Genomic DNA, 25,241 nt, shown 5'->3' on the forward strand with positions numbered 1-25,241 from the left:
GCATACGTACATTTGCATGTCGCTAGGGTTCATGCTAGTTTCTGCATTTAGTGCAGAAACTTATCAACACATGTATGCATTATAAACTTGACGTTGATGTAGTTTAGAACTTGGTTGATTGGATCCTTTTAGTTAAAGTTAACAGGCCGGTGTTCAAGCTAGCATTGGTCGCAACCCGGTCTGGAGATAGTTCTGCGAGATGACTAAAACTAACATGAAACCGGGTGCATACCCAAGCCTGGCCCAAGCCCAGTGGGGGCAGGGCGACCGTCTAAGGCCCAAAAAAATTGGGGGCACCAAAATTATTAGGGTGGTATATTTATATATGTTTTTATAAGAGTATAAATTTACAAAATTTGGTTTAATGACAAATAAATTTAACTAGAACCGGTGGTTTTGTTGTTTAAAATGAATGAGAAGGTCTTAGGTTCAAAAAATCATGTGTGCTTATTTACATTCCAATTTTTACAAATTTCTTTTCACAACAATATAAATTTATAAAATTTGGCTAAATGATCAAGAATTTTAATTAGAAGCAATGATTTTTGTTGTTTAAAATTAGCGAGAGGTCCTAAGTTTGAAATGCCATGTACATGTTTATTTTTTTTCAATTTTTACAAATTTTTGTTTGGTTGTTAATTTATTTACTAGCTAGTAGTTATGTGAGTTGCTATTTTTAAATATCCGTTCCAATTCAAGTCTAATCTTCAGCAAAGAGTAATGCATAGACTAAATTTTTAGACCAAATTTGCAAATAATATTACATGTAGTGTTCATTCATTACTTATACATATCCTTAAAGACTCAAAAGCATTAATATTTTTTTAGTCTTATATTGACGAAATTAGTAAATAAGAAAAAATAACTCACGATTTATACAAAAACACTTTAAAAGTTCAGATGGAAAACAAAACTCATAATCTATCCACTTGGAAGCCTGAAGTTTTTTAGATTCCTTCTTTTGATACAAGATAAATTAATTATTCCGTGTTTCTAAATTATTGAGTTTTAAGTGTTTTCCTAAATATAATTTTATTGATATCTTACGTGTGAAAACAAATATTTTTTTTATATGAAATGAGGGCACATTTTTGACGTCGCCCCGGGTCTCAAAAATCTTTGAACCGGCCCTGTGCATACCCCCATGTATCTGTCACATCGCCTGAAGGCAGAGACGGTTACCTCAAAAATATTTCTTGTAAGTATCTCCTAGAAGATTCTGTGACACACTCAAGAAGCACAAGGGTGCCCTGTGCTTCGGTCAGATTGAAGCCGGCGAGGGTGAAGAAAATCTCGAGGTATAACCACAGATTAGACATCAAAACAATGGCCTGAGCATGCAACTACTTGTATCCCTTTGTCCAAACAGGTACACAATATGTCAGGATCCCCAAACCAAACGAGGTGCATATTGTAGCCATGGCATATGCATATGCTCTCCAAGGGTATTTGCTTTCTCTCATCGCATTGAACTCAGCAATGAAGGTAGAAACAGTACTCAGGCAACTCAGAAATCCAAATTGTATGCCTGTTGCAACAATGTCGCAAGCTTAGTGTTCACCTGCGCAAACAGAAAAACTTCTGCACATTAGATTTTGTTAGATTTTCTATAAAACAACCATGAGCATGGATCAAGAAAATGCAGGACAAAGGTAACACACAAAGTATTGCAATAGAAACGAGTACACTTCAAGACGCTTTTAAAACCTCGACGAGATAAAAAAAAACCCAAACTAACATGCTTGGCTGTTTATAATGTGACAAATATATGTGAACTGTAAGCTTCCCAAACACGAGACCATAACACACGAAAAGTAATGGTGAGGATCAAGTAATCATGTGGATACGGACAGAGATCATATCACAAGAGCTTCCCGCTTTCTTCACAGTAGACAGGGCAGCCAACACACGCTGCAGAAACATTGGCAATTAGAGTACCAAATAGAACCCATTTAAACAACCCCGCCATCCCTAATACGCGTCCATTATATTAAGGAAGATAACAAATCTTCCAGTTCTGTTGATGTTAGATAGTTAAGGAAAGCTAAATGTAGTTAGTTTGTTATTAACTGTAATTAGTTAGAATGGTTATAAGTTTGTTTATAATAGTCAAGGGTAGATTTGTAAAGAGCCAAAAGGCTATATATATTCTTTTCGGTGTAATTGTAATTCATTGAGTGAATACAATCTTGTGAAGGAAGTTTTATCGTTCTTATCTTTCTATACATTAAGCCAGGCTAAGAACCACCGGATCCACACACCAAGAGGTCCAACTATGCAACCCAACCACAGTTGCACCTCGCTGCTGTCGCTGTTAAATTCCTCTCTCAACAATATTCCACTCACACCCCATAGAGAACCTAGCATCAGCAAGAATACTGCTAAAGCTACCTGGTGACGCTTGTAGCTATCAACCCTCGAGCTCCTTCTAGAGCTAGTGACACCACATACTAAGCTCCTATCAAGAAGATGCCTAAAACCCCTTGCTGTCTCTAGCCTAAAAATGATGGAGTAGGCCGCAAGAAACAAACCTGATATAATCCGTCGCATAAAAGAGAAGGATTAGTCCAGCAATTTGAGCTACGTTTGGTTTGTGATTAATTCATGGATAATAAGCATCAAAGCTGAAACCATCTAGGTTCAAATGAAATTCAAACACCATTCTTGCCATAGCCAGCTACATGTCTACTGCAGCAATTCTTTAGAACATGACATCTTACCTATTAGAAAACCGAGCAGAGCAAACGCCCAATGGCCTTCAACATTGAGTTCAAGCATTTTCTGGTTCCAACCGTTGAAAGTTGTAAGGCTTCCTAAGTAACTCGAATGGCCAAATTGTCGGACGTATAGGATATTATCTCTTTTGAAAACAACACCCAACCACCGCATCAAGAAAGAACCAACCTACAAAAATGCATTAGGAACTAAGTCTGCATTGGAACATCATCCACCATTTTCCATATTACTGCGAAGAAATATGACTTTAGAAATGAAAAGATGTAGAGAAAATACTATGAAAACAGAGGTTAGTATGAAAACAAAGGTACTAAGGAACTTGATTAAACTTCAGTAATCATGATACCATGTGTAGTTACAAGTCCCTCCTGACATTCTTGATTAACAACTTTACAGAAACTTGTTTATTAATAACACACTGCCAAATAATGGTGACTAATACATTTGTGCATGTGTGTGAATGAGTGATTGTCTGAGAGAGAGAGAGAGAGAGACCGAAGATCAAGGTAGAGAATCGTTTGGTTGCTTGTTACACCTGCAACTCCAGGGCCAAACAACTTTTGCAGCAGATAACTCGTTAAGATCTACACAATGCTGCCCGTCAAATAATCTACTCGACAAGTACGTTTCCTGATGAAAGATATATCTAACAAGATGTGTTACAATGACATTCAGTTTTGCCAAAAAGACAAACAGAAATCCAAACCTGCCAGGGCATGACCAAAGATATTCATGAACAAATATTTTGTTGTTTTCAAGTGTTTCACAATATAAAGAGAGAGGATACAATTTGATCACTATAAGCATCTTCATCTAGACAGATTTCCACAAAATAATAATAATAATAATTAGGGAACTTTAATAAAAAGGGTTTGGACTAAATTTATTTTAACCAAAAATCATGCTATAACTTTATATTAATGAAAATGATTTAAATATTAATAAAAAAAAACCCTTAAATTTTAATAAAAATGACAAAAGAGCTTAAAATTTTAGAGAAAACTAGATATAAGTCTAATTTTTTTAGCCAATAGTAGGAATAGTCCATAATGAACAGTGACATGACGGATATACCCTTGGTTTCTCCTTTGTTTGTGTAGCGAATTTCCAGTTTTGCCCATGCTGACAACGCATCTGTCATCGTTGATTTTTAACCTTCGACTTGGTTTTGTTCACTTTACCTTTTTGTGTGGCTTTTCCTTCTTGCCGTTCTGTGCTTCCATCCGTTTTGGTCTCGGCTTTGTTCTCTGCACTTTATTTCGCAAATTATTCACGAAATTGGTCTCCGAGGTTTTATCTTGCGTTCATGATTTCTGTTTTTTTTACAGATTTCCACAAAAAAATAATTATAATAATTAGGGAACTTTAATGAAAATGGTTTGGATTAAGTTTATTTTAATCAAAAATCATGCTATAACCTTATTTAATGAAAATGATTTAAATATGAATAAAAAAAAACCCTTAAATTTTAATAAAAATGACAAAAGAGCTTAAAATTTTAGGGAAAACTTGATATAAGTCTAATTTTTTTAGCCAATAGTAGAAACAGTCCAATTTATTAAAATCAGTCAAATTATTAAATTTAATTATTTAATTATCAATAATTATCTATCCAATGATAAGATTTATTATAAAAATCAAATTTCTTCCTAATTATCTCTTGATTATTTCTTTTTATTTATCTATTTTGTTATTTCTTGTTCTTCCTCCTGCTTTAAACCCCATATATAGATTTTATTTTTAATTTTTACAATCAACCTATATCACAGGTTAATTATTTTTATGTATCTATATGACAGAATCTTTTTTATAATCAACGTATCACAGATTAATGTGTCTTGCTTGTAGGTATATTATGTTTTTTTTCCTACCTTTTAATTAGGTTTCATATCTAGCTTACAGGTATAATATACATTCATATATTTGTTACTTGAGTTAAGGTATAATGTTTTGTAGATAATTTATGTTAGTATATTAGTTTTTTTTGTGAAATCCCACATCGCCCAGGGGAGTGATCCTTATATGTATATTCTCATCCCTACCTAGCACGAGGCCTTTTGGGAGCTCATTGGCTTCGGGTTCCGTAGGAACTCCGAAGTTAAGCGAGAAGGGGGCTAGAGCATTCCAAGGATGGGTGACCCACTGGGAAGTTGCTCGTGAGTTCCCAAAAACAAAACCGTGAGGGAATGGTAAGCCCAAAGCGGACAATATCGTGCTACGGTAGTGGAGCGGGCCCGGGAAGTGGTCCCCCCCAGGGCGAGATGTGACAATTTGGTATCAGAGCCTAACCCTGGTCGCGTGTGTGCCGACGAGGACGTCGGGCCCCTAAGGAGGGTGGATTGTGACATCCCACATCGCCCAGGGGAGTGATCCTTATATGTATATTCCCATCCCTACCTAGCACGAGGCTTTTTGGGAGCTCATTGGCTTCGGATTCCATAGGAACTCCGAAGTTAAGCGAGAAGGGGGCTAGAACATTCCCAGGATGGGTGACCCACTGGGAAGTTGCTCGTGAGTTCCCAAAAACAAAACCGTGAGGGAATGGTAAGCCCAAAGCGGACAATATCGTGCTACTGTAGTGGAGCGGGCCCGGGAAGTGGTCCCCCCCGGGCCGGGATGTGACATTTTTGTTATAAGATATTAATTAGATTTTTTGGAGTTGAAAAATGCATAATATTAGAAGATTTTAATTGATTTTTAATATTTTTAAAAAATATAAAATTAGTGTCACTTCCCGGGCCCACTCCACCACCGTAGCACGATATTGTCCGCTTTGGGCTTACCATTCCCTCACGGTTTTGTTTTTGGGAACTCACGAGCAACTTCCCAGTGGGTCACCCATCATGGGATTGCTCTAGCCCCCTTCTCGCTTAACTTCGGAGTTCCCATGGAACCCGAAGCTAGTGAGCTCCCAAAAGGCCCCGTGCTAGGTAAAGATGGGAATATACATATAAGGATCACTCCCCTGGGCGATGTGAGATGTCACAATCCACCCCTCTTAGGGGCCCGACGTCCTCGTCGGCGCACCACGGCCAGGGTTAGGCTCTGATACCAAATTGTCACATCCCGGCCCGGGACGGATCACTTCCCGAGCCCGCTCCACCACCGTAGCACGATATTGTCCGTTTTGGGCTTACCATTCCCTCACGGTTTTGTTTTTGGGAGCTCACGAGCAGCTTCCCAGTGGGTCACCCATCATGGGATTGCTCTAGCCCCCTTCTCGCTTAACTTCGAAGTTCCTACGGAACCCGAAGCCAGTGAGCTCCCAAAAGGCCTCGTGCTAGGTAGGGATGGGAATATACATTTAAGGATCACCCTCTGGGCGATGTGGGATGTCACAATCCACCCCCCTTAGGGGCCCGACGTCTTCGTCGGCACACACGCGGCCAAGGTTAAGCTCTGATACCAATTGTCAAATCCCAGCCCGGGCCCCCACCACATCCTGGGCCCGCTCCACCACCGTAGCACGATATTGTCTTCTTTGGGCTTACCATTCCCTTACGGTTTTGTTTTTGGGAACTCACGAGCAACTTCCTAGTGGGTCACCCATCATGGGATTGCTCTCGCGCGCTACTCGCTTAACTTTGGAGTTCCCATGGAACCCGAAGCCAGTGAGCTCCCAAAAGGCCTCGTGCTAGGTAGAGATGGGAATATACATATAAGGATCACTCCCCTGGACGATGTGGGATGTCACAATTAGTATAAAAGAAATAAAAACATGTAATTAGATAACTGGACTTACTTCTAAAAATCATCTATATTTTTGGACCTAGATCTAAAAGCCCCTAAATTTTAATGAAAATGACACAATTTTAATAATAATAATTTTTTAAAAAGAATGACCAGATGCTCGTGCCTTCATCACAAACACTGTTTATGAAACTGAACACTATTTATGAAACATGACCAAGAACTAGGCACTATTTATGAAATTGAACGCTATTTATGAAATTGAACGGTACTACACTATTTATTGGTCCAGTTTCATAAATAGTGCCTAATTATTGGTCATGTTTCATAAATAGTGTATAGTAATTGATATAGTTTAATAAATAGTGTCTCTTTCTAGATCCGATTTCATAAATAGTGTCTAGTTATTAAGTAAAATAAACAAACCCTTAAGACAATGGGGAGAAAAAATAGTGGAAAATGAGAAAGAGGGGGGGGGGGGGTGGGTGGTGGGAAACAACATTACAAAAATAAAACTGGAAAATGTATTAAATTTGAAGTCTTTCTTTTATTCTAAGAAGAGGAAGAAAGAAAAGATTTAGGGTTTTTGTGGGAGATGTAGCGGTCGATTTGACATAAATTTGATACAGTTAGTAGATGGTTTTTTATTAAAATGCAAATATTTGAAGTTATTTTCATTAGTTTTCCTATATTATAATTCCAAAAGTTGAGCTGGAATCGTGGTAAAATATTGATTGTGGTACCAAATCAGTATTGTATGAAACAAAACGGAAAATTGCACAAATGGATCAGAATTTTAACCAAGCAAACAAGACAAAGACACTACCAGTGCTTTAGTCTTGCGACCGAGATTCCAGTTCAATTTTTTCCTCCTCGAGTATGTCGCGTTTGTCCTAAAGAGAGAGGGTGGTGTTTGATTGGTTATAGCAGAAGTGTGGGCAGGCCCACAGTCTGAGGGCAAGACAATGGCAGGCCGAGGGCCTTTTTCTGAATTCTTCTGAAGTGGGAATGCGAGTGTTGGGTTGCCCATGCGATGGTCCATGGAGTCCTGCTCTGCTCCAATACATTTGTTTTATTAAAAAAATTAAAATAAACCAATGTCAGATTTGGCATTCTCTGGCATGCTGGCAGGCCTTAATGGTCCTCTCCGGATGAGGATCATTTCTGAATTCTTCTTGTGAGAATTTTAGAGATCAATTTATCTTATTCGTTCATCGTACATGATATAATCAATTTTCGTTAAGTATTATTTGTTTTCAATTTAAATAAAAAATTTAAAATAATTTTTGACTGCAGAATAACTGATGAATGAATATTATAAACTGATCCTTAGGATCCTCACAAAAAGAATCTGGATAAGATCATGTTCCCTTCCCCTCGCTTTCTCTCTGATTTCCATCACTACTCAAAGATTTAGGGTTGAGGTGTGGTGCTTAGCTACTATATTATATGCCTCGTATAAAGTGGTCCACGTTCTAACTTATATTTGGTTAGCATGGATTGGTGCTACGTGAACCAAACTATATATATATATATATATCCATCTTCTGGTCCATATTTTGATTTCTCATTAATCCCAATCATCTTAATGTGACGGGGACATCACGATCTTCAAAGACATTATTAATACCCGAAACAAGATAACTAATACAAAATTTTGATAGACAAATTTGGTAAACTCTTCAAGCGTAAACTAGTGTGTTGTGTTTGAGACTCCAATCTCCCTAACACGTGGTTTTCGCCTTTGACAGATGAGAGATATGATTTTTGCCCTTGACCGGTGAGTTATGTGGTCTTGTCTTTCAACTATGATTGTATTAGTCTCGCTCACTGCGATGAATGTATGTAATTTTGCTATTCAGCAATGACTAGTGTGGGTAACAATTTGAATTTGTTGCATCTATTGTGTTGTGTGTTAAACTTGGATTGTTGTTATTTATATTTTGTGCATGTGGTAGCCGTTTAGGAGTTTACTCTTGTTGTTTATTTGTGCAAATTCACTCCAGATAAATTTATTGGTCAATGAAACTATGTACCCAATTGGCACCTACATATTTGTTTGTCCTGATCAATGCAATACCACTTTATCATTTCTTGTCAAAAAAAAAAAAAAAAAAAGTATTTTTGTGAGTGCAAATGGTAAAACACATCAACAACGAAATTCAACTCCAGAGAAAAGGTAGTTGCAGTAAATGTGGATAAGACTTTAAATCCAAAAAATGCCCTACTCCAAGGCAATTTCTACGACTTAGCTTTTTTAGTCGTAATTCAAAAGTATGAAGATACATATATGCTAAAATAGTGTATCCATAACCATAATAATCAATCCACCATGCTCCAATATTATCCTCAAGCCAACTGCTATTATTGTTTTGTTTTGTTTTGTTTTTTTTTTTATTTGTTGACCTCTTTGTACCTAATTGATATACCCATGAGAATAGAGATCGATCAAGAATATTTCGACTATATATATACATACATATATATATATATATATATGTGTGTGTGTGTGTGTGTGTGTGTGTGTGTAGCCATTGAAACTTCCAGAACGTATTCCATGTAGCATCATTTTCTGAGAATAGAGATCGATCAAGAATATTTCGACTATATATATATATATATATATATATATATATATATATATATGTGTGTGTATGTAGCCGTTGAAACTTCCAGAACATATTCCATGTAGCATCATTTTCCCAAAAATCTTCAAGGGGCCACAATACACACTAGGAGGTGATGAGGCAATTTTATAAATCTAGCAACAAAACCATATGGTGCTGCCTCCTCTAAATCAATGTTACATGCCTTTCATGTCCCCAAAAAACCACTTGTAGAAGGTGCATATATATATATATATATATATATAGATATTGAGCAGTTGATTTTTATACACATAGACTACCCGATCAGGATTATTAGACCAACCATTATAGGTGGCAAATCAACTCATTGTGTTATTAATAGGTAGCCATTAAGATCTATTTACTTTGGTATCACCAGAATACAGAAGTGAGATTGGCAATGGTTATGATAGTGTAAGATGAAATCAAACTAAATAAATCTTAATTGGTATCCATTAACAATCCAATTGATTGATTTGCCATCTCTACCGACCACCAATAATCCCATACAAAAATGGATAGATGGATGGATGGATGGATCCATTGAATATTATTGTTAGCATGCCATATCAACAGATCAACACAACTCACCAAAATTAGAATTATTGGATTTTGAAGCCAACTTTTTCAAAAATGAAATGGGCGGTGGGTCGGTGTTGTGGGGTTCCTTTTGTATTCAGCTTGAGAAACCTCTCATACCATATGACAAATTCTTGTGGTGCTTTGATTGAAACGAAGACTTTGATTGCCATATCCAGGCTGGCTGGCAAATGGCAATGTGTGCAAGCACTTCTCATGGTTCAAGCAAGTGCGTGCGTGATGAAATTTAAAGGCAAGTTTTGCTGGCCGATGACAGACTGATGGGGAAACAACTTATCTAACTTTTGGATTTCATACAACTTGGTGCAACACGATTGCGTGAATACGTAGAGAATGTTCTAGACTAGCTAGGGTTTGGCATCCATGCAAATCGTAAATCATCATCATCAGAATTGCTAGGGTTTTAGTAAATGTTCTTACCACTAATTATGTACAGATTAATTATTATTTTTTGAGAGGAATAATATAGGGTAATTTTTGTACAGGACAATGAAGGGATAAATTAATGACTTATGTGATGCGGCTTTATATGGGAAAATTTTCGTTTATTCAGCCAGAAGCGCAACTTTAAGAAAAATGGCATTGGTTCACAAAGTGTAAATTATTATTATTTGATGGCTTAATAAGTTAAAAATTATCTTGATAATGGTTTGAAATTTAGTGAAAGAACACTACCATTTCTAGCTAGGTTTATACTTAAACGTCCAAAAAGGAAAATAGTTAAGTACTTAAGTAACTGATCAACTGTCATTTAGTAATAATATCTAGTGGTATTCTTTTCCACCTGTAAGTAAGAGGTTTTAGATTCAATTCTCGTGAATGACGAGTTCAATACCAATTATCATAGCTGACTCATTGTGTAACTTAGAGCAATTAATCTCCCACCGCCTTAATGTAAATTATCTTTGTTAAAAGAATAACGTATCAACTACCTAGAATGAAATTAAAGTGAATAAGTTGTTGAACCAAAGAACCACATAGTACTACGGTCTAGTAATATTCCTCTTCACTTGTAAGTAAGTGGTCTTAGGTCCGATTCTTAACAAAGGCGAATTTGAACCATATTATTGCTAGCCCATTGTAAGGCTTAGCCTACTCCCCTCACCCCTTAGTGTAGATAATATCGTTTGTTAAAAAAAAAAAAGTTGTTACCAAAGAAAGAAGTTTGAGAGCCAAACCAACCAACCTTTGTACAATAACTAGCAACTTTATGTGGAAACTATATGTAAACAAAGATCTCACTCTCACAAAGTCTTTCTGAAAATAGAAGTTAATTAGTACCTCATCACTCTTTAAATTGTTCTTAAGATAAGAAATTACTTTAATAAAGGTGGGATTTAGAACTGCTTCCTAACGTTAGGTAAAATGTAGCAAGCTACACAAATCAACCTTAATTACATCCTTTCTTTTCCCAAATAGGAAATTAGTACCATTCTCAAGTATAATTTTTTGCACCAAAGTTGGTGCCTCTAACTTTCTATAGTAAAGCAAATAAAAGACTACACAAGACTTCACCGTGACAGGAAATTAGTGGCCACATGAAAATTACTAATATAAATCAAGCCTTCATTTACGATACTTTGTATAAGCTTATAAAGAGTTAGACTAGTATTATTTATTGTCAATTTATTTTATGATAGAATCTTGAATTATTTCATGATAACAAAGTACGTTGCCCACGTGTTGAGACAGATGGCTCATGTGTTCCATATCACCTAATATGTATTGTCTCTGAATTAATAACGTCGCATGTAAAAGAACGTGTAGAGAGTGCAAATTTCACATCAGAACATTAAAAAAACCTTATATGTGCTCATAAGTTGAGATATTGATGCGGTAGAAACTAACACACAAATTAAACCCTATAAATTATGCAATCTTAGTATGAGTAAGTAGGGATCGTTCTATTCTGGGGATTAGAAGGGATGCAAATCAACACAAATTAAACTTATAAAACTGAAAACCAAGTTAAACTAACATGAAAACAGTGAGGGGGGAGATTTTGGACGAATTTAATTAAAACAAAAGTAAAGGGTAACAAGTAAATTAAGTTGTGAATGAAATATGGATGAAAGGATAGCTAAAGGATTCTTCTCCACACATGAAACATATGCATACAAATCGACTTCCAGTTATTCTTCCTATAAACCATGAATGACAATGCCCTAAATTAACTATGAACAACACTAATTAACTCTTAGACTTTCCTAAGTTCATTGAATTGGACTCAGCGACGCAACCAAATCATTCTTCTCGAGTTCCCTAACTATGAAAAGCATGATATAGATACATCTCAAAGATCATTAAGTTCTATGAAAATCATAAGTATTGACAAAGCATTCGTAACTATGAAAAGCATGATACTCCTGCCAAGAATTTACTTAACTCAATCATGACTAGTGACTTTTACCACTTACAAATATAAGTTCATAATGATTAGGTCAAATTCCCTTATATTCTAGCATCAAATCCCTGCATGCAAACTAAGTGTGCACCCTTAATAAACATACAAGAATAAGTTCTCTATAAAGCAGATAAATAAATCGCGTTCATGTTTTATGAAACAATAACTGGATGTAATCAATTTATATAAAACATATGATCATGGCTTCAAATTCACCTCTAGCTAAAAAGAAACTTAGTTACACATGTTCATCATAACTAAAAAACAATCTAAAATAAACATTGAAACTTCAAAACAAAGATAGAAAGAACTCTAAAAATTCCACCAACTTCAATGGATGAATGGTAGGCATGGCACACTCTAAATCTCTGCAGAACTTTCATATATATAGGGGGAATGGCTGAATCCAAGGAGGAAAAGGTTTTGGCATTTTGAATTATTTTAGGACTCTAAAAATCAGGTAGAGTCTTGGAATGTGATTAGGATTCCTTCTTGCAGCTGGAGATAAGATTAGATAAGATAAGATAAGGTTGGATACGATAAGATAATGTTCCTCTTCAACTAGGATTCCTCTTTCTTGTCTAATTCCTTGCCTTCCAAGCCTCTAGATTTTAGCACATATCTAGCACCATTTAAACACCAAAAACGTCCAGCCCATATGCTCTTCACGCATGTTATCCAATCCAAGTCCAAAACTACTCCAAATTGCTCAATTTGACTATTTATTGTCATCTTTACCAACTGGACCTACAATAATACGAAAATAACTTAAATTACTACAATAAATAGAAATTAACTAAATAAATGCAAAGAAATAAGATAACAAAGTCGCATAAATATGCTCCTATCAAATTCCCCCACACTTAGCTTTTGCTAGTCCCCGAGCAAAACAAAACATAAACCTTCCAACAATTGCCTCAGGGATTTCCAATGAAACATGACATGTTAAAAATCACTACTTACATAGATTTTAGCAATCCTTACTCTTGAGCTTATACTTCACCACAGTAACCACTCACTAGCTCGTATTTAATCAATTAAAACAACATTTGAAAGTAGTAACATGCCTTAGAGAATTCACTCAATTCCTCATTGGATATACTCTCTATTTTCACACAGATTTTCTGACTACACTCTCTAAACTAAGTATATGAGAGAAGATTGATGTAAACATGTAGACTAGCACTCACATATGCTATAACAAAGAAGACACTTTCTGGAATTATTAATACAAACATGTATATGATCTCATGAACAGAATGTCACTACTTAGAAGCGAGAACCAGGGATTCCATATGCTCATACCAATTTCAAACTCCACATATTGAATAACATAACAATCAAGATAAAAGTCTAAGGGTTGTAATGGGGCTAAGATATTGGCTAACAAAGAAAAGTTAAGGATAAACAAAGGTTCTTAAAGTGATAGTAAGTACAGTAATGAAATCAACACTTAGAATTCAACTTTTGATTGCATCACCCAACTATAAACACAAAGGGAAGATTCGTACAACTTTAGGGTTAGATTCACATTTTTGGACCCTTCTTCAACAACCAATAATTATGAATTCATTCTCACTTCTTTTCAACTTCTTTTTCTTTTCTCCTTTTCTTTTTCAACGTTTTTCTTCCTTTTTTTTTTTTTTTTTTTTCTTTTCTGTTTTCTTTGAAACATAAAACATAAGAACTACTTCACTAGATTCAAAAGACCAAATCCATCCCCCCACACTTATTTTTTTGCAAATTGTAAATCAAAGGGAATTCCCAACAAGTCATGCTTCACTATTCTTTAAGAACAAGGGTATGGATATTCCTATGCTAGGTTAGATAGGGATAATGTAGGCTAACAAAAAAATAGGGTAAATAAGGTTCAAAGGGATTAAATCTACAATACATATGCAAGGGATAAGGCTTTTTTGGCTCTGAGGGTAACTAAACACCTTCATCTTGGTATTTGTTATGCAATCAATTTTATGCTTTGAATGAAATAGGCATGAGTTCTAGTATTTGGAACTAAAATGATGAAAAAGCATTCTAAGTAGCAACCAAGCAAAGAAATAATGAGATCATGCAACGACTTTTGAAAACAAAAATATCACGGATTAGTAACTCTCCAAACAAAGAATAGGCTTAAGTCTCACCGGGTTGTATCGTTAGTTTGAGTTTCTTCCTTCAAACATGTTACAAAAACTGTTTTTTTTTTCTTTGTGATTACATGTGAATTCGTAAATGACAACTACAAAGTATTAACCAAAGAGCATATCAAACTTCCACCCATGTTTGTAACTTTTTTTTAACAGTCATGCAATTAAAAACAAAATCCTTATCATTGTGTTGGAAGGTAACCTAAGACACAAACAAGCAACAAAAACGACTCTTTTTGGTATTTTTCTCAAAATTTTTCAATTATATATATATATATATATATATATATATTTTATGACACGCAATAAAACACTTTAAAATAGTGAATAACAACATTAATAGTGATAGGTGGTGAAATTTGAAGAGAAATCATGAAAAACAATTTGTTTACCCCCTCCTCGCCTCCCACAGTTAAACCAAACATTGTCCTCAATGTTTCAAAAATAAACTTAAACAAGAAAGCAATAAAAGATAACTAGCAAACAAGAGAATCATGGCAAAGAACAATAAAGAGAAGGGTAAAAGAGAGCAAATCTGGTTGTAGGAGCTGGAAATTCTAATGTCTCTTTGTTTGAATACATAGATTGCCTCCTAAGAAGCGCTTGGTTTAATGTCTTCCAGTCGGACAATATCTCCATTTAAGCTTCACTAGGACCAACGGCATGGAGGGGTACATCCTCCATGACATGCTTCTCAAAACACTCATAGTAAGGCTTCAAACGGTGTCCATTCACTTTGAATTCATTTCCCGTCTTTAAACTTTGAATTTGGATTCCACCATAGGGAAAAACATTAGTAATAACAAAAGGACCAATCCATTTAGAACGTAACTTACCTGGAAACAATTAAGGTGGGAGTTGAAAAACAACACTTTCTGCCCAACATAAAATGTTTTACTACGGATCATCTTATCATGGAAAGCCTTTGTTTTGTCCTTGTAAATATGAGCGTTCTCGTAAGCCTCATTCCGAATTTCCTCAAGCTTATTCAATTGTAACTTCCTATGAAGGCCAACATCATCAATGTTCATGTTGAAAGTCTTGACTGCCCAATGTGCACGGTGCCCAATTCAACTCGAAGATGACATGGTTTCCCATAAATGAGTCGAAAATGAGACATTCCAATTGGTGTTTTGTAGGCAATATGATATGCCCATAATGCATCATTCAAATGCAAGCTCCAATCCTTTAGAGTTGGTCCAACTGTCTTCCCCAAGATTTGCTTGACTTCCCGGTTAGAAACTTCGGCTTGTTCACTTGGCTGGGGATGATAAGGTGTCGAAACCTTATGTGTGACATTATACTTCTTGAGTAATGCCTCTATGGTCCGATTACAAAAGTGAGAACCCACATCACTTATAAGTACTCGCGGCATTCCAAACTTTGTAAATATGTTAGTTTTGATAAAATCTGCAACCACTTTGGAATCATTAGTACGAGTGACTTTTGCTTCCACCCATTTCGAAACATAATCTAGAGCAAGTAAAATATAATTGAAACCATCAGAGGAAGGAAAAGGACCCATGAAGTTAATGCCCCAAACATCAAAAATCTCCACATAAAATATAAGAGTTTGCGGCATTTGATCTCTTGAGCCCATATTGCCTGTTCTTTGACAATGAGCATAAGTCATGCAAAAAATTCTAGCATCCTTAAATATAGTAGGTCAATAAAATCCACATTCTAGAACTTTAAGTGCTGTTCTTTGAGTACAAAAATGACCTCCATAAGCATAAGTGTGACAGAAAGTTAAAATTGAATTGAATTCAGAATCATGCACACACCTACGAATAATTTGATCAGGGCAATATTTCCACAAATAAGGTCATCCTGCACATAAAAATGTGCTTCTTTTTTAAGTGTATCACGTTGGTGCCTGTTTATGGTGTTTGGAACTTGTTTAGACACAATATAATTCAAAATATCAGCATACCATGGCTCACTTACCTTAATGGTTAGCAGCAGTTCATCTGGGAATGCCTCTGGAATAGGTATGGTCAGCTACGACATTCTCGCTTCCTTTTTTGTCCAGGATTTCCACGTCAAACTCTTGGAAAAGAAGCATCCAACGAATAAGCCTTGGCTTGGCTTCTTTCTTCGTAAGTAAGTACTTCAAAGCTGCATGGTCAGAGTAAATTATAACTTTAATTCCAAGTAAATAAGAACAAAACTTATCTAAAGCAAACACAACAGCAAGGAGTTCTTTTTCAGTAGTGGAATAATTCAATTGAGCATCATTTAAGGTCCGATGAGCGTAGTAGATGACATGTGGCTTCTTGTCCTTTCTTTGTCCCATCACAGCTCCTAAAGCATAATATGAAGCATCACACATAAGCTCAAATGGAAGACTCCAATTTGGTGGGACAATGATAGGGGCTGAAGTTAACATCTCTTTGAGATGATTGAATGCCTTCTCATAATCCTCATAAAAAACAAACAGCACATCCTTTTGTAGAAGTCGACACAAGGGTGTTGAAATCTTTGATAAACCATCTACAGAATCCTGCATGTCCAAGAAAAGAACGAACCTCTCTCGTCGAAGTGGGAGAGGGTAAGTAGCGTACAAGATCTATTTTCGATTTATCAACTTCGATTCCCTTTTCTGAAACTATATGACCTAAAACTATGCCTTGTTTTACCATGTAGTGACATTTTTCCCAATGTAAACCATATAAATTATGCAATCGTAGTATGAGTAAGTAGGGATCGTTCTATTCTAGGGATTAGAAGGGATGCAAATCAACACAAATTAAACTTATAAAACTGAAACCCAAGTTAAACTAACATGAAAACAATGAGGGGGAGATTTTGGACGAATTTAATTAAAACAAAAGTAAAGGGCAGCAAGTAAATTAAGTTGTGAATGAAATATGGATGAAATGATAGCTAAAGGATTCTTCTCCACACATGAAACATATGCATACAAATTGATTTCCAGTTATTCTTCCTATAAACCATGAATGACAATGCCCCAAATTAACTGTGAACAGCACAAATTAACTCTCAGATTTTCCTAAGTTCATTGAATTGGACTCAGCGACGCAACCAAATTATTCTTCTCGAGTTCCCTAACTATGAAAAGCAAGATAGAGATACATCTCAAAGATCATTAAGTTCTGTGAAAATCATAAGCATTGACAAAGCATTCATAACTATGAAATGCATGATACTTCTACCAAGAATTTACTTAACTCAATCATGACTAGTGACTTTTACCACTTACAAATATAAGTTCATAACGATTAGGTGAAATTCCCTTATATTCTAACATCAAATCCCTGCATGCAAACTAAGTGTGCACCCTTAATAAACATACAAGAATAAGTTCTCTATAAAGCAGATAAATAAACCGCGTTCATGTTTTATGAAAGAATAACTGGATGTAATCAATTTATATAAAACATATGATCATGGCTTCAAATTCACCTCTAGCTAAAAAGAAACTTAGTTACACATGTTCATCATAACTGAAAAACAATCTAAAACAAACATTGAAACTTAAAACAAAGATAGAAAGAACTCTGAAAATTCCAGCAACTTCAACGGATGAATGGTAGGCATGGCACACTTTAAATCTCTGCAGGAATTTCATATATATAGGGGGAATGGCTGAATCCAAGGAGGAAAAGGTTTTGACATTTTGAATTATTTTAGGACTCTAAAAATAGGTAGAGAGTCTTGGAATGTGATTAGGATTCTTCCTTGCATCTGGAGATAAGATAAGACAAAATTGGATAAGATAAGATAAGGTTGGATAAGATAAGATAATGTTCCTCTCCAACTAGGATTCCTCTTGTTTGTCTAATTCCTTGCCTTCCAAGCGTCAACTTTAATTTCTCCAGATTTTAGCACATATCTAGCATCATTTAAACACCAAAAACATCCAGCCCATATGCTTTCCACGCATGCTATCCAATCCAAGTCCAAAACTGCTCCAAATTGCTCAATTGACTATTTATTGTCATCTTTACCAACTGGACCTACAATAATACGAAAATAACTTAAATTACTACAATAAATAGAAATTAACTAAATAAATGCAAAGAAATAAGATAACAAAGTTGCATAAATATGCTCCTATCAGATATTATCCCATGCATATTCCCAATAATTTTACATAGAGCTTCAATTAACTTCCTTCACCTTCAAGTATATTTCTAACCCTATAAACTCATGGTCCATACCTACAAATTATATATGGTTGCATGTGTTGAATGCAATTAGAATCCCCTGCATTTTCTCAATACTTTTTGGATTTAACATTAGTTTTTTTCTAAGATTTAATTAAGAGGCTTCGACCAATTGCCACATCACATTTTTCTATTTTTTAAATTACATATAATTAGTTTAAAGGAACATTCACTTCACCTTATAACTAATTGCCTACAATCTAGGAAATTTAATTTTCCCTTTTAAACTCCTACAATTTAATGACTCTTTCTATTAAAAAACAATTAATTAAAGTAATTTAAACTCCTACATTTTAATGACTATTTCTATAAAAAAAATAATTTATTAAACTATTGAAGTAGTTCCTCATCTCTACTAATTAATAAAACACTCATTGTTAACCAAAATCTTATGAAATTACCAGTTTAACCCTCTAATTAAAATACAACATGAATAAGAAATATGGGGCAGAAATATAATTTCACACAACCAAATTTTGCTCTTTTTTTTTTCAAAGCCTCACCTATATGTAATCCTAACATATCTCTAATTTAAAAAAAAATAAAAAATAAACTTCCCACTCCCACATTCTCTATCACTCTCTTCCTCTATCCTTCTATTTCAAAAAAAAAAAAAAAAAAAAAATTCTCACACACTTTGTGTGTGACCATATGCTAGTTATTAGTAAAAAAAAGAGTACTAAAACTTATGGTTTGAAAACAAACGTACCAAAATTTAAATGTACCAAAAATTCAAATGTACCAAAAACTAAATGTACCCAAAAATTTAAATGTAACAAGAAACCAATTGTACCAAAAATTCAAGTGTCCCAAGAAGCCAAATGTACCAAAAATTCAAATGTACCAAGAAACCAAATGTACCGAAAATTCAAATGTACCAAGAAGCCAAAAGTACCAAAAATTCAAATATACCATAAATCAAATCATCTTATAAGTAACCAAACGTACATATATAATCAAACGTATCAATATAACCAAATGTGTAACGTCCCGCCCTGAAATATTTATTTTCGGGAAATAATTCCGAAATAGGCCCAATTCAATACTCTTGTTTGTTTTACTACCATTAAACACTATTCTTTATTTAAATTTCCTAATTACTCACAAAATCTACAACCAAAATTTACTTACCAAAAACATAAGACTTAATTTCATCTTATTCATAGAATTTCTTTTCTTAAATCAACTTCCCAACAAAATATAATTCTCGATTATCTAAGGTTGCATCTAACCCCTGTTAGACTATCTATATACCCTTGAGCGGGATCAAGCCTTTCGTAGTTCACCATTGATCCTTTTATCTATTTCCGAAAATACTCTAATAACGGCAATAATCAACATTAGATTTCACAATTGAACCACACCAAATGGGTACCAATTACGGATTTAAAATATCAAAATCTGCATGAAAAGACACAGTCAGTCCACAGGCCACGCGACGCCGTGGGTGGCGGTTTCTGGTGAACGGAAACCTAATTTTCCGAGAAACTCCAAAAATTACCAAATTCTACAAGCAAGTAGAGTTCAATGAGAGGAACAACTTTTATACCTGGGCTGAAGTCCAATTCGGCCGGGAAACACCCCAAATCGCCCTTGATCCGTCGGAGAATCTTTGAATTGGGTGCTCTTGATTCGACTCCAAAACAGCTCCGCCACCACCAACCTTGTTTAGGATTTGTTCCTAGGCTCAAGAGGATGCTATAGGTGGTGGTGATCGAAGGAAATTATTTCAAAAATGGTGGATTTGAAGCCATGGTGTCGTCGCCCCTTCCAATGTGGGTATCACCAAATCAAAACCAAATATCTTAAATTTTGGGGTGTCATAGGTAGAGGGAACGATAAGGAATGTTTTCCCTGTGATTAGTTGACTTGGTTCGCTGGAAAAATTGATGAAAAACCGTTGGAGAAGGTGAAGAGGACCAAGTCGGGTCGAAAAATGGAAACGGGCTGAATGGGGGGTCTGGGTTCCCTTCCTTCTCTCTTCCCTCATTTCCCTTCTTTTCTCCTTCTCATTAGCCTTTCCTTCTCTCCTCCCCTTTCCCAATTGCCAACCCCCTCTCCTTTCTCTACCCCTTATCCTAATCTCAAACACACACATGGCGCAATATCCACACTCCAACAAATCTGGAGCCTTCCAAATCAATAATTAAATTACCATTTTTGCCCCTAACTTTGTTCGTTAATAACTCATTCGTTATAACTCTGTTTCACAAACTGTTTGCGCCTATGCATTCGTGAGATCGAGCTCCAAATATGTCAAATATGATCAAATATATAAGGATAAAATACGTCCTCGTATAATTACGTTAAACCAACTGGGGGTATTTTCATTTTTTTTTCACTTATCGATAAATTTTACGACGTGAATTATAATAATTTCTTGTAACAAAATTATAAAATTTCTCAATTAAATTTTCATAACCATAAATCAATTTATTTTCGATTTTCTCCACAAATTCATAATTATGAATATCAAATTCATATACTTAAATTTTTTTTCAGGGTATTACATTCGACCCCCATTAAAATAAATCTTGACCCCGAGATTTCAATCACTGAGTAAGGACAAGGTATTTAAAACCAATCCGTAGTACCATCAATATTGAATGAAATCAAAATCTTATTCTATGATTTCATTCATATCAACAAGTGAACCACACTAACGATAGTAATCATATAGCCATAAGATACAGGTGCGCCATTAGTTATGTCCACAATATCGAATCCAAACAAGGACGACTCTTGACTTTGGCAACCAAATCAACCAAATTTGTAATTACAAGCTTTCCCCCATCAATCCTTTTCCTCAAACAGAAAAAAAATCCAAGAAATACATTATATGTGTCGCACAACTAGCCAATCTTTAGCAGAGTGACACAATAGCTAGGTCACAGTTATTTCCTTCATTCTTTCAACCCTATATATTAGACCAATCATAGCCTCGGTTTATGATTTCATTCCCGTTTGTAAAATCATCGTGACTTTGATAAATATTAAAATTTCCAACCATAATTATCATTGGCCATAAGATTTTAAAATTTCAAGCCATAATCATCATTGGCAAAACAATGATTTCTACCATCGATTAACGAAAAGGGATTAGAATTACTCCCACCATTCCATTTATAGTGAATGAAATCATAGCCTCAGTCTACGAGTTTGTCCAAGCTCAAAATAAAGAAATCAACAATTAAATCATCGTGGTTCTCACCCATATATCTCAAATTCCCAACCATAATTATTGGCAGAACAAATATCGGAAATTTTAGCCATACACATTGGCAAAATAATTGTCACATCCCGGCCCAGGCCCCCACCACATCTTGGACTCGACTCCACCGTAGCACGATATTGTCCGTTTTGGGCCTCTACCACACCCTCACAATTTTGTTTCTAGGAACTCACACGAGAACTTCCCAGTAGGTCACCCATCCTGGGAATGCTCTCACCCGAACTCGCTTAACTTCGAAGTTCCGATGGAACTTGAAGCCAGTGAGCTCCTAAAAGGCCTCGTGCTAGGTAGAGATGAGAATATACATATAAGGCTTACAGGATCGACTCCCCTGGGCAACGTGGGATGTTACAATAAATATCAAACATCAAGCCACAATCCTCATTGGCTAGATAAATATCATAATTTCAAGCCAAACCATCAAAAATGGCAAATCAAATATCGAAAATTCCTGCCAAAATTCTTGGAATTTCAAATCACAATTACTCACCATCATGGGCAAAACAACAATTTCACCACCTTTTTCTTTTACCCAAATCAGTGACTAGTAGACTGGAAAATATTGTAATATACCTGGCCAATACACATCACACATTTTTCTCGCTTCAGTAATTCATTCTCGCAACCCACACATGGAGCTTCTCCCTGGAAACATTGGGTCTTTGTGCCCATTCAATTATCTCTCCACATTTCACAGGTCATTTCACCCAATTCAACATCCACAGGGCCACTTTGCCCAATCAAACATTCCTCCCATTCCATAGGACATTACACCCAAATCAACATCCACGGGGCCATTTTTCCCCATCAAACATTCCTCCCATTCCATAGGACATCACACCCAAATCAACATCCACGGGCCTTTTCGCCCAAACCAACATCCACGGGCCTCTTTTTTTGCCCAATTCAATTATTTCTCAATTGCACGGGGATAATACAACTTTTCCATCTACTTGTCACAATTTCACAATCATCTTAACATTCAAAATTTTCATAATGAATAACATAATATCAACCCAATTCAAGATTAATCCGAGACTTTAATCAAGTGCTCATCTTCAAAGCTATAACATGAAATATGACAATTTAAAATTTTGCTACTCCCATTCAATTTAATTCAATTCATGATGATTAACAATATATGCATTCCACATAAATTCCGTCGTACTCATAGAACTTATAGAATAATGCAATATTAATGCACTTCATAAGTTACATCCACAACTTAATAATATCGCATATTGTAAGGTAGGATCATTTGCTCTGATACCATTTGTAACGTACCGCCCCGCAATATTTATTTTCAAGAAATAATTCCGAAATAGGCCCAATTCAATGCTCTTGTTTGTTTTACTACCATTAAACACTATTCTTTATTTAAATTTCCTAATTACTCACAAAATCTAAAACCAAAATTTACTTACCAAAAACATAAGACTTAATTTCATCTTATTCATCGAATTTCTTTTCTTAAATCAACTTCCCAACAAAATATAATTCTTGATTATTTAAGGCTGCATCTAACCCTTGTTAGACTGTCTACGTACCCTTGAGCATGATCAAGCCTTTCGTTGTTCACCATTCATCCTTTTATCCATTTCCAAAAATACTCTAATAACGGCAATAATCAACATTAGATTTCACAATCGAACTACACCAAAAATAATCAACAAGTGCAATATTAATGCACTTCATAAGTTACATCCACAACTTAATAATATCGCATATTGTAAGGTAGGATCATTTGCTCTAATACCATTGTAACGCACCGCCCCGCAATATTTATTTTCAAGAAATAATTCCGAAATAGGCCCAATTCAATGCCCTTGTTTGTTTTACTACCATTAAACACTATTCTTTATTTCAATTTCCTAATTACTCGCAAAATCTAAAACCCAAATTTACTTACCAAAAACATAAGACTTAATTTCATCTTATTCATCGAATTTCTTTTCTTAAATCAACTTCCCAACAAAATATAATTCTTAATTATTTAAGGTTGCATCTAATGACACACCCCGATCGAGATCAGGGAATGCTGGCCGTGCGGAAGCTAATAAAATAATAATGGAAATAATAATACGAATAAATAAAAACTGGTTTTGCATAAAGTAATAACAAGTGCAAGCGTAAGTGTGACGCTAAGTTCAGAGTATAAGGCCTAAAGCAGTCCGGGAGAAAATGACGCAACAAAAGTACACCCGAAGGTGGTCCCACGCTGGTGATCGTCTGTCAGATATGCCGCGAAAATCCTCAGGGAAACCACCAAACGTGCTAGCCAACTAGAACCTAGAGGGGCGCAAAACAAAAGCGTGAGTGGGCAAAAACAAAGCTTTTCGAAAACCATTTAATAAATAAGTTCTAACCTCTCGCCGTAAAACCTGTATACTTCCTAGAAAATAGATGTCTATATATATATATATATACATACCAATGCTCAAGAATATGCTATGCCAAAACCTCAAAGTAAAAATGCAAGTGCTCAGGTAATAACACATCAATATCATATAAACTGTCAGCCGGAGTCACCTAACGTGACCTGTACGGCTGAATCTAGAGCTCAAATCTCCATCTCACTAACTAGACCTGCACACGAGTCGGAACCACCTAAAGTGGTCTGTACGACAGGCCTGGGTGTAACATATATATACGCTCAAGTGCTACGATCACGTGAAGGCTGTGCGAATAGTCGTGGGTCACCTACGAGTCGGAACCACCTAAAGTGGTCTGTACGACAGGACTGTGCACCTAACTTGGATCCAAGCTGAGCGTGTGGTGCGGGAGGTGAACATCACGTGAAGGACTGTGCCCAACTCTGGGCGGGAGCACTAACACCGGGGGTGCAGGTTATGAGCTCTCTATGCATCTCAAATCACTACTGAATGTAAACATGAATTACACTTACCTGGAACTTACCTGTGCGTCCGCAGCACCAATGCATACACATATAAATGCAACTAATCATGCATAACAAATGGCAATATAATTTATGGCATATAACGTATAAACGCTTTAAATCAATTTCTGGGAAAATATAAGTATATAGGTATTTATGGAAAACCAAAAGCCCACTCACTGGTATGTGGAAGGGTCGTAACCCCCCTGCCTCGAGTGACCACGCTCGTCCTCGGGATAGGATTCACCTATATGCGAAACAACTATAAAAACGTTAATTTTAAAGCACATAACCAACCTTTAGAAATAACTTCTCATACAATGCTCAAATGGGGTGCATGAATACACCAACGTGATCTACTCAACCTCAGGAACATCCCCATATTTTTAAAATAATTTTTCACCGTCGCACGCGCCCCCACGCGCCGGCCACGCGCAGGCACGTTCCTGGCACGTTGACGGCGTCAGTTGACGCCGTCAGGAATATTCCGTTATCCCTAACGGTAAACGTCAACGGCGTTAGGAATATTCCGTCAGTTTTGACGGAATATTCCGTCGTCTTCTCCGGCTAGACTCCAGCGCCGAAAAATCGAGAAAAATTCAAATCGTCCTATCTTCTTCGTTTTTCAACCAAATTTCACAAAATTGGTACCAAAATGAAGCTTACAACGAGAGGAACAAGATCATACCACTTTCAAGTGCTAAAATCCACGAAATGTCGCC

At 35.8% G+C, this 25,241-nt stretch overlaps 1 protein-coding gene across 1 annotated transcript; it reads right to left on the minus strand.

Annotated features, from left to right (window-relative positions):
• Nucleotides 1–1,507: 1,507 nt before the first annotated feature.
• Nucleotides 1,508–2,960, minus strand: LOC148694686 (uncharacterized). The gene is made up of 4 exons (XM_088698289.1): nt 2,721–2,960; nt 2,227–2,531; nt 1,852–1,911; nt 1,508–1,561 (listed from the first exon to the last, which is right to left on the minus strand). The coding sequence occupies exons 1-4, from the start codon at nt 2,887–2,889 to the stop codon at nt 1,508–1,510; spliced, it is 588 nt and encodes a 195-aa protein (XP_088554415.1). The 5' UTR covers nt 2,890–2,960.
• Nucleotides 2,961–25,241: the final 22,281 nt, after the last annotated feature.

This window comes from Pyrus communis, chromosome 8, assembly GCF_041283825.1.
Source record: "Pyrus communis isolate YQ-2024b chromosome 8, ASM4128382v1, whole genome shotgun sequence".
Classification (NCBI taxonomy): domain Eukaryota; kingdom Viridiplantae; phylum Streptophyta; class Magnoliopsida; order Rosales; family Rosaceae; genus Pyrus; species Pyrus communis.

Coding starts and splice junctions, on each gene's coding strand:
- LOC148694686 (XM_088698289.1), bottom strand. CDS start 2,889: ATGCGGTGGTTGGGTGTTGTTTTCAAAAGAGATAATATCCTATACGTC. Junction 2,532..2,720: donor TCTGCTCGGTTTTCTAATAG/GTAAGATGTCAT, acceptor GGATTATATCAG/GTTTGTTTCTTGCGGCCTAC. Junction 1,912..2,226: donor GGTTCTTAGCCTGGCTTAAT/GTATAGAAAGAT, acceptor ATGTTTCTGCAG/CGTGTGTTGGCTGCCCTGTC.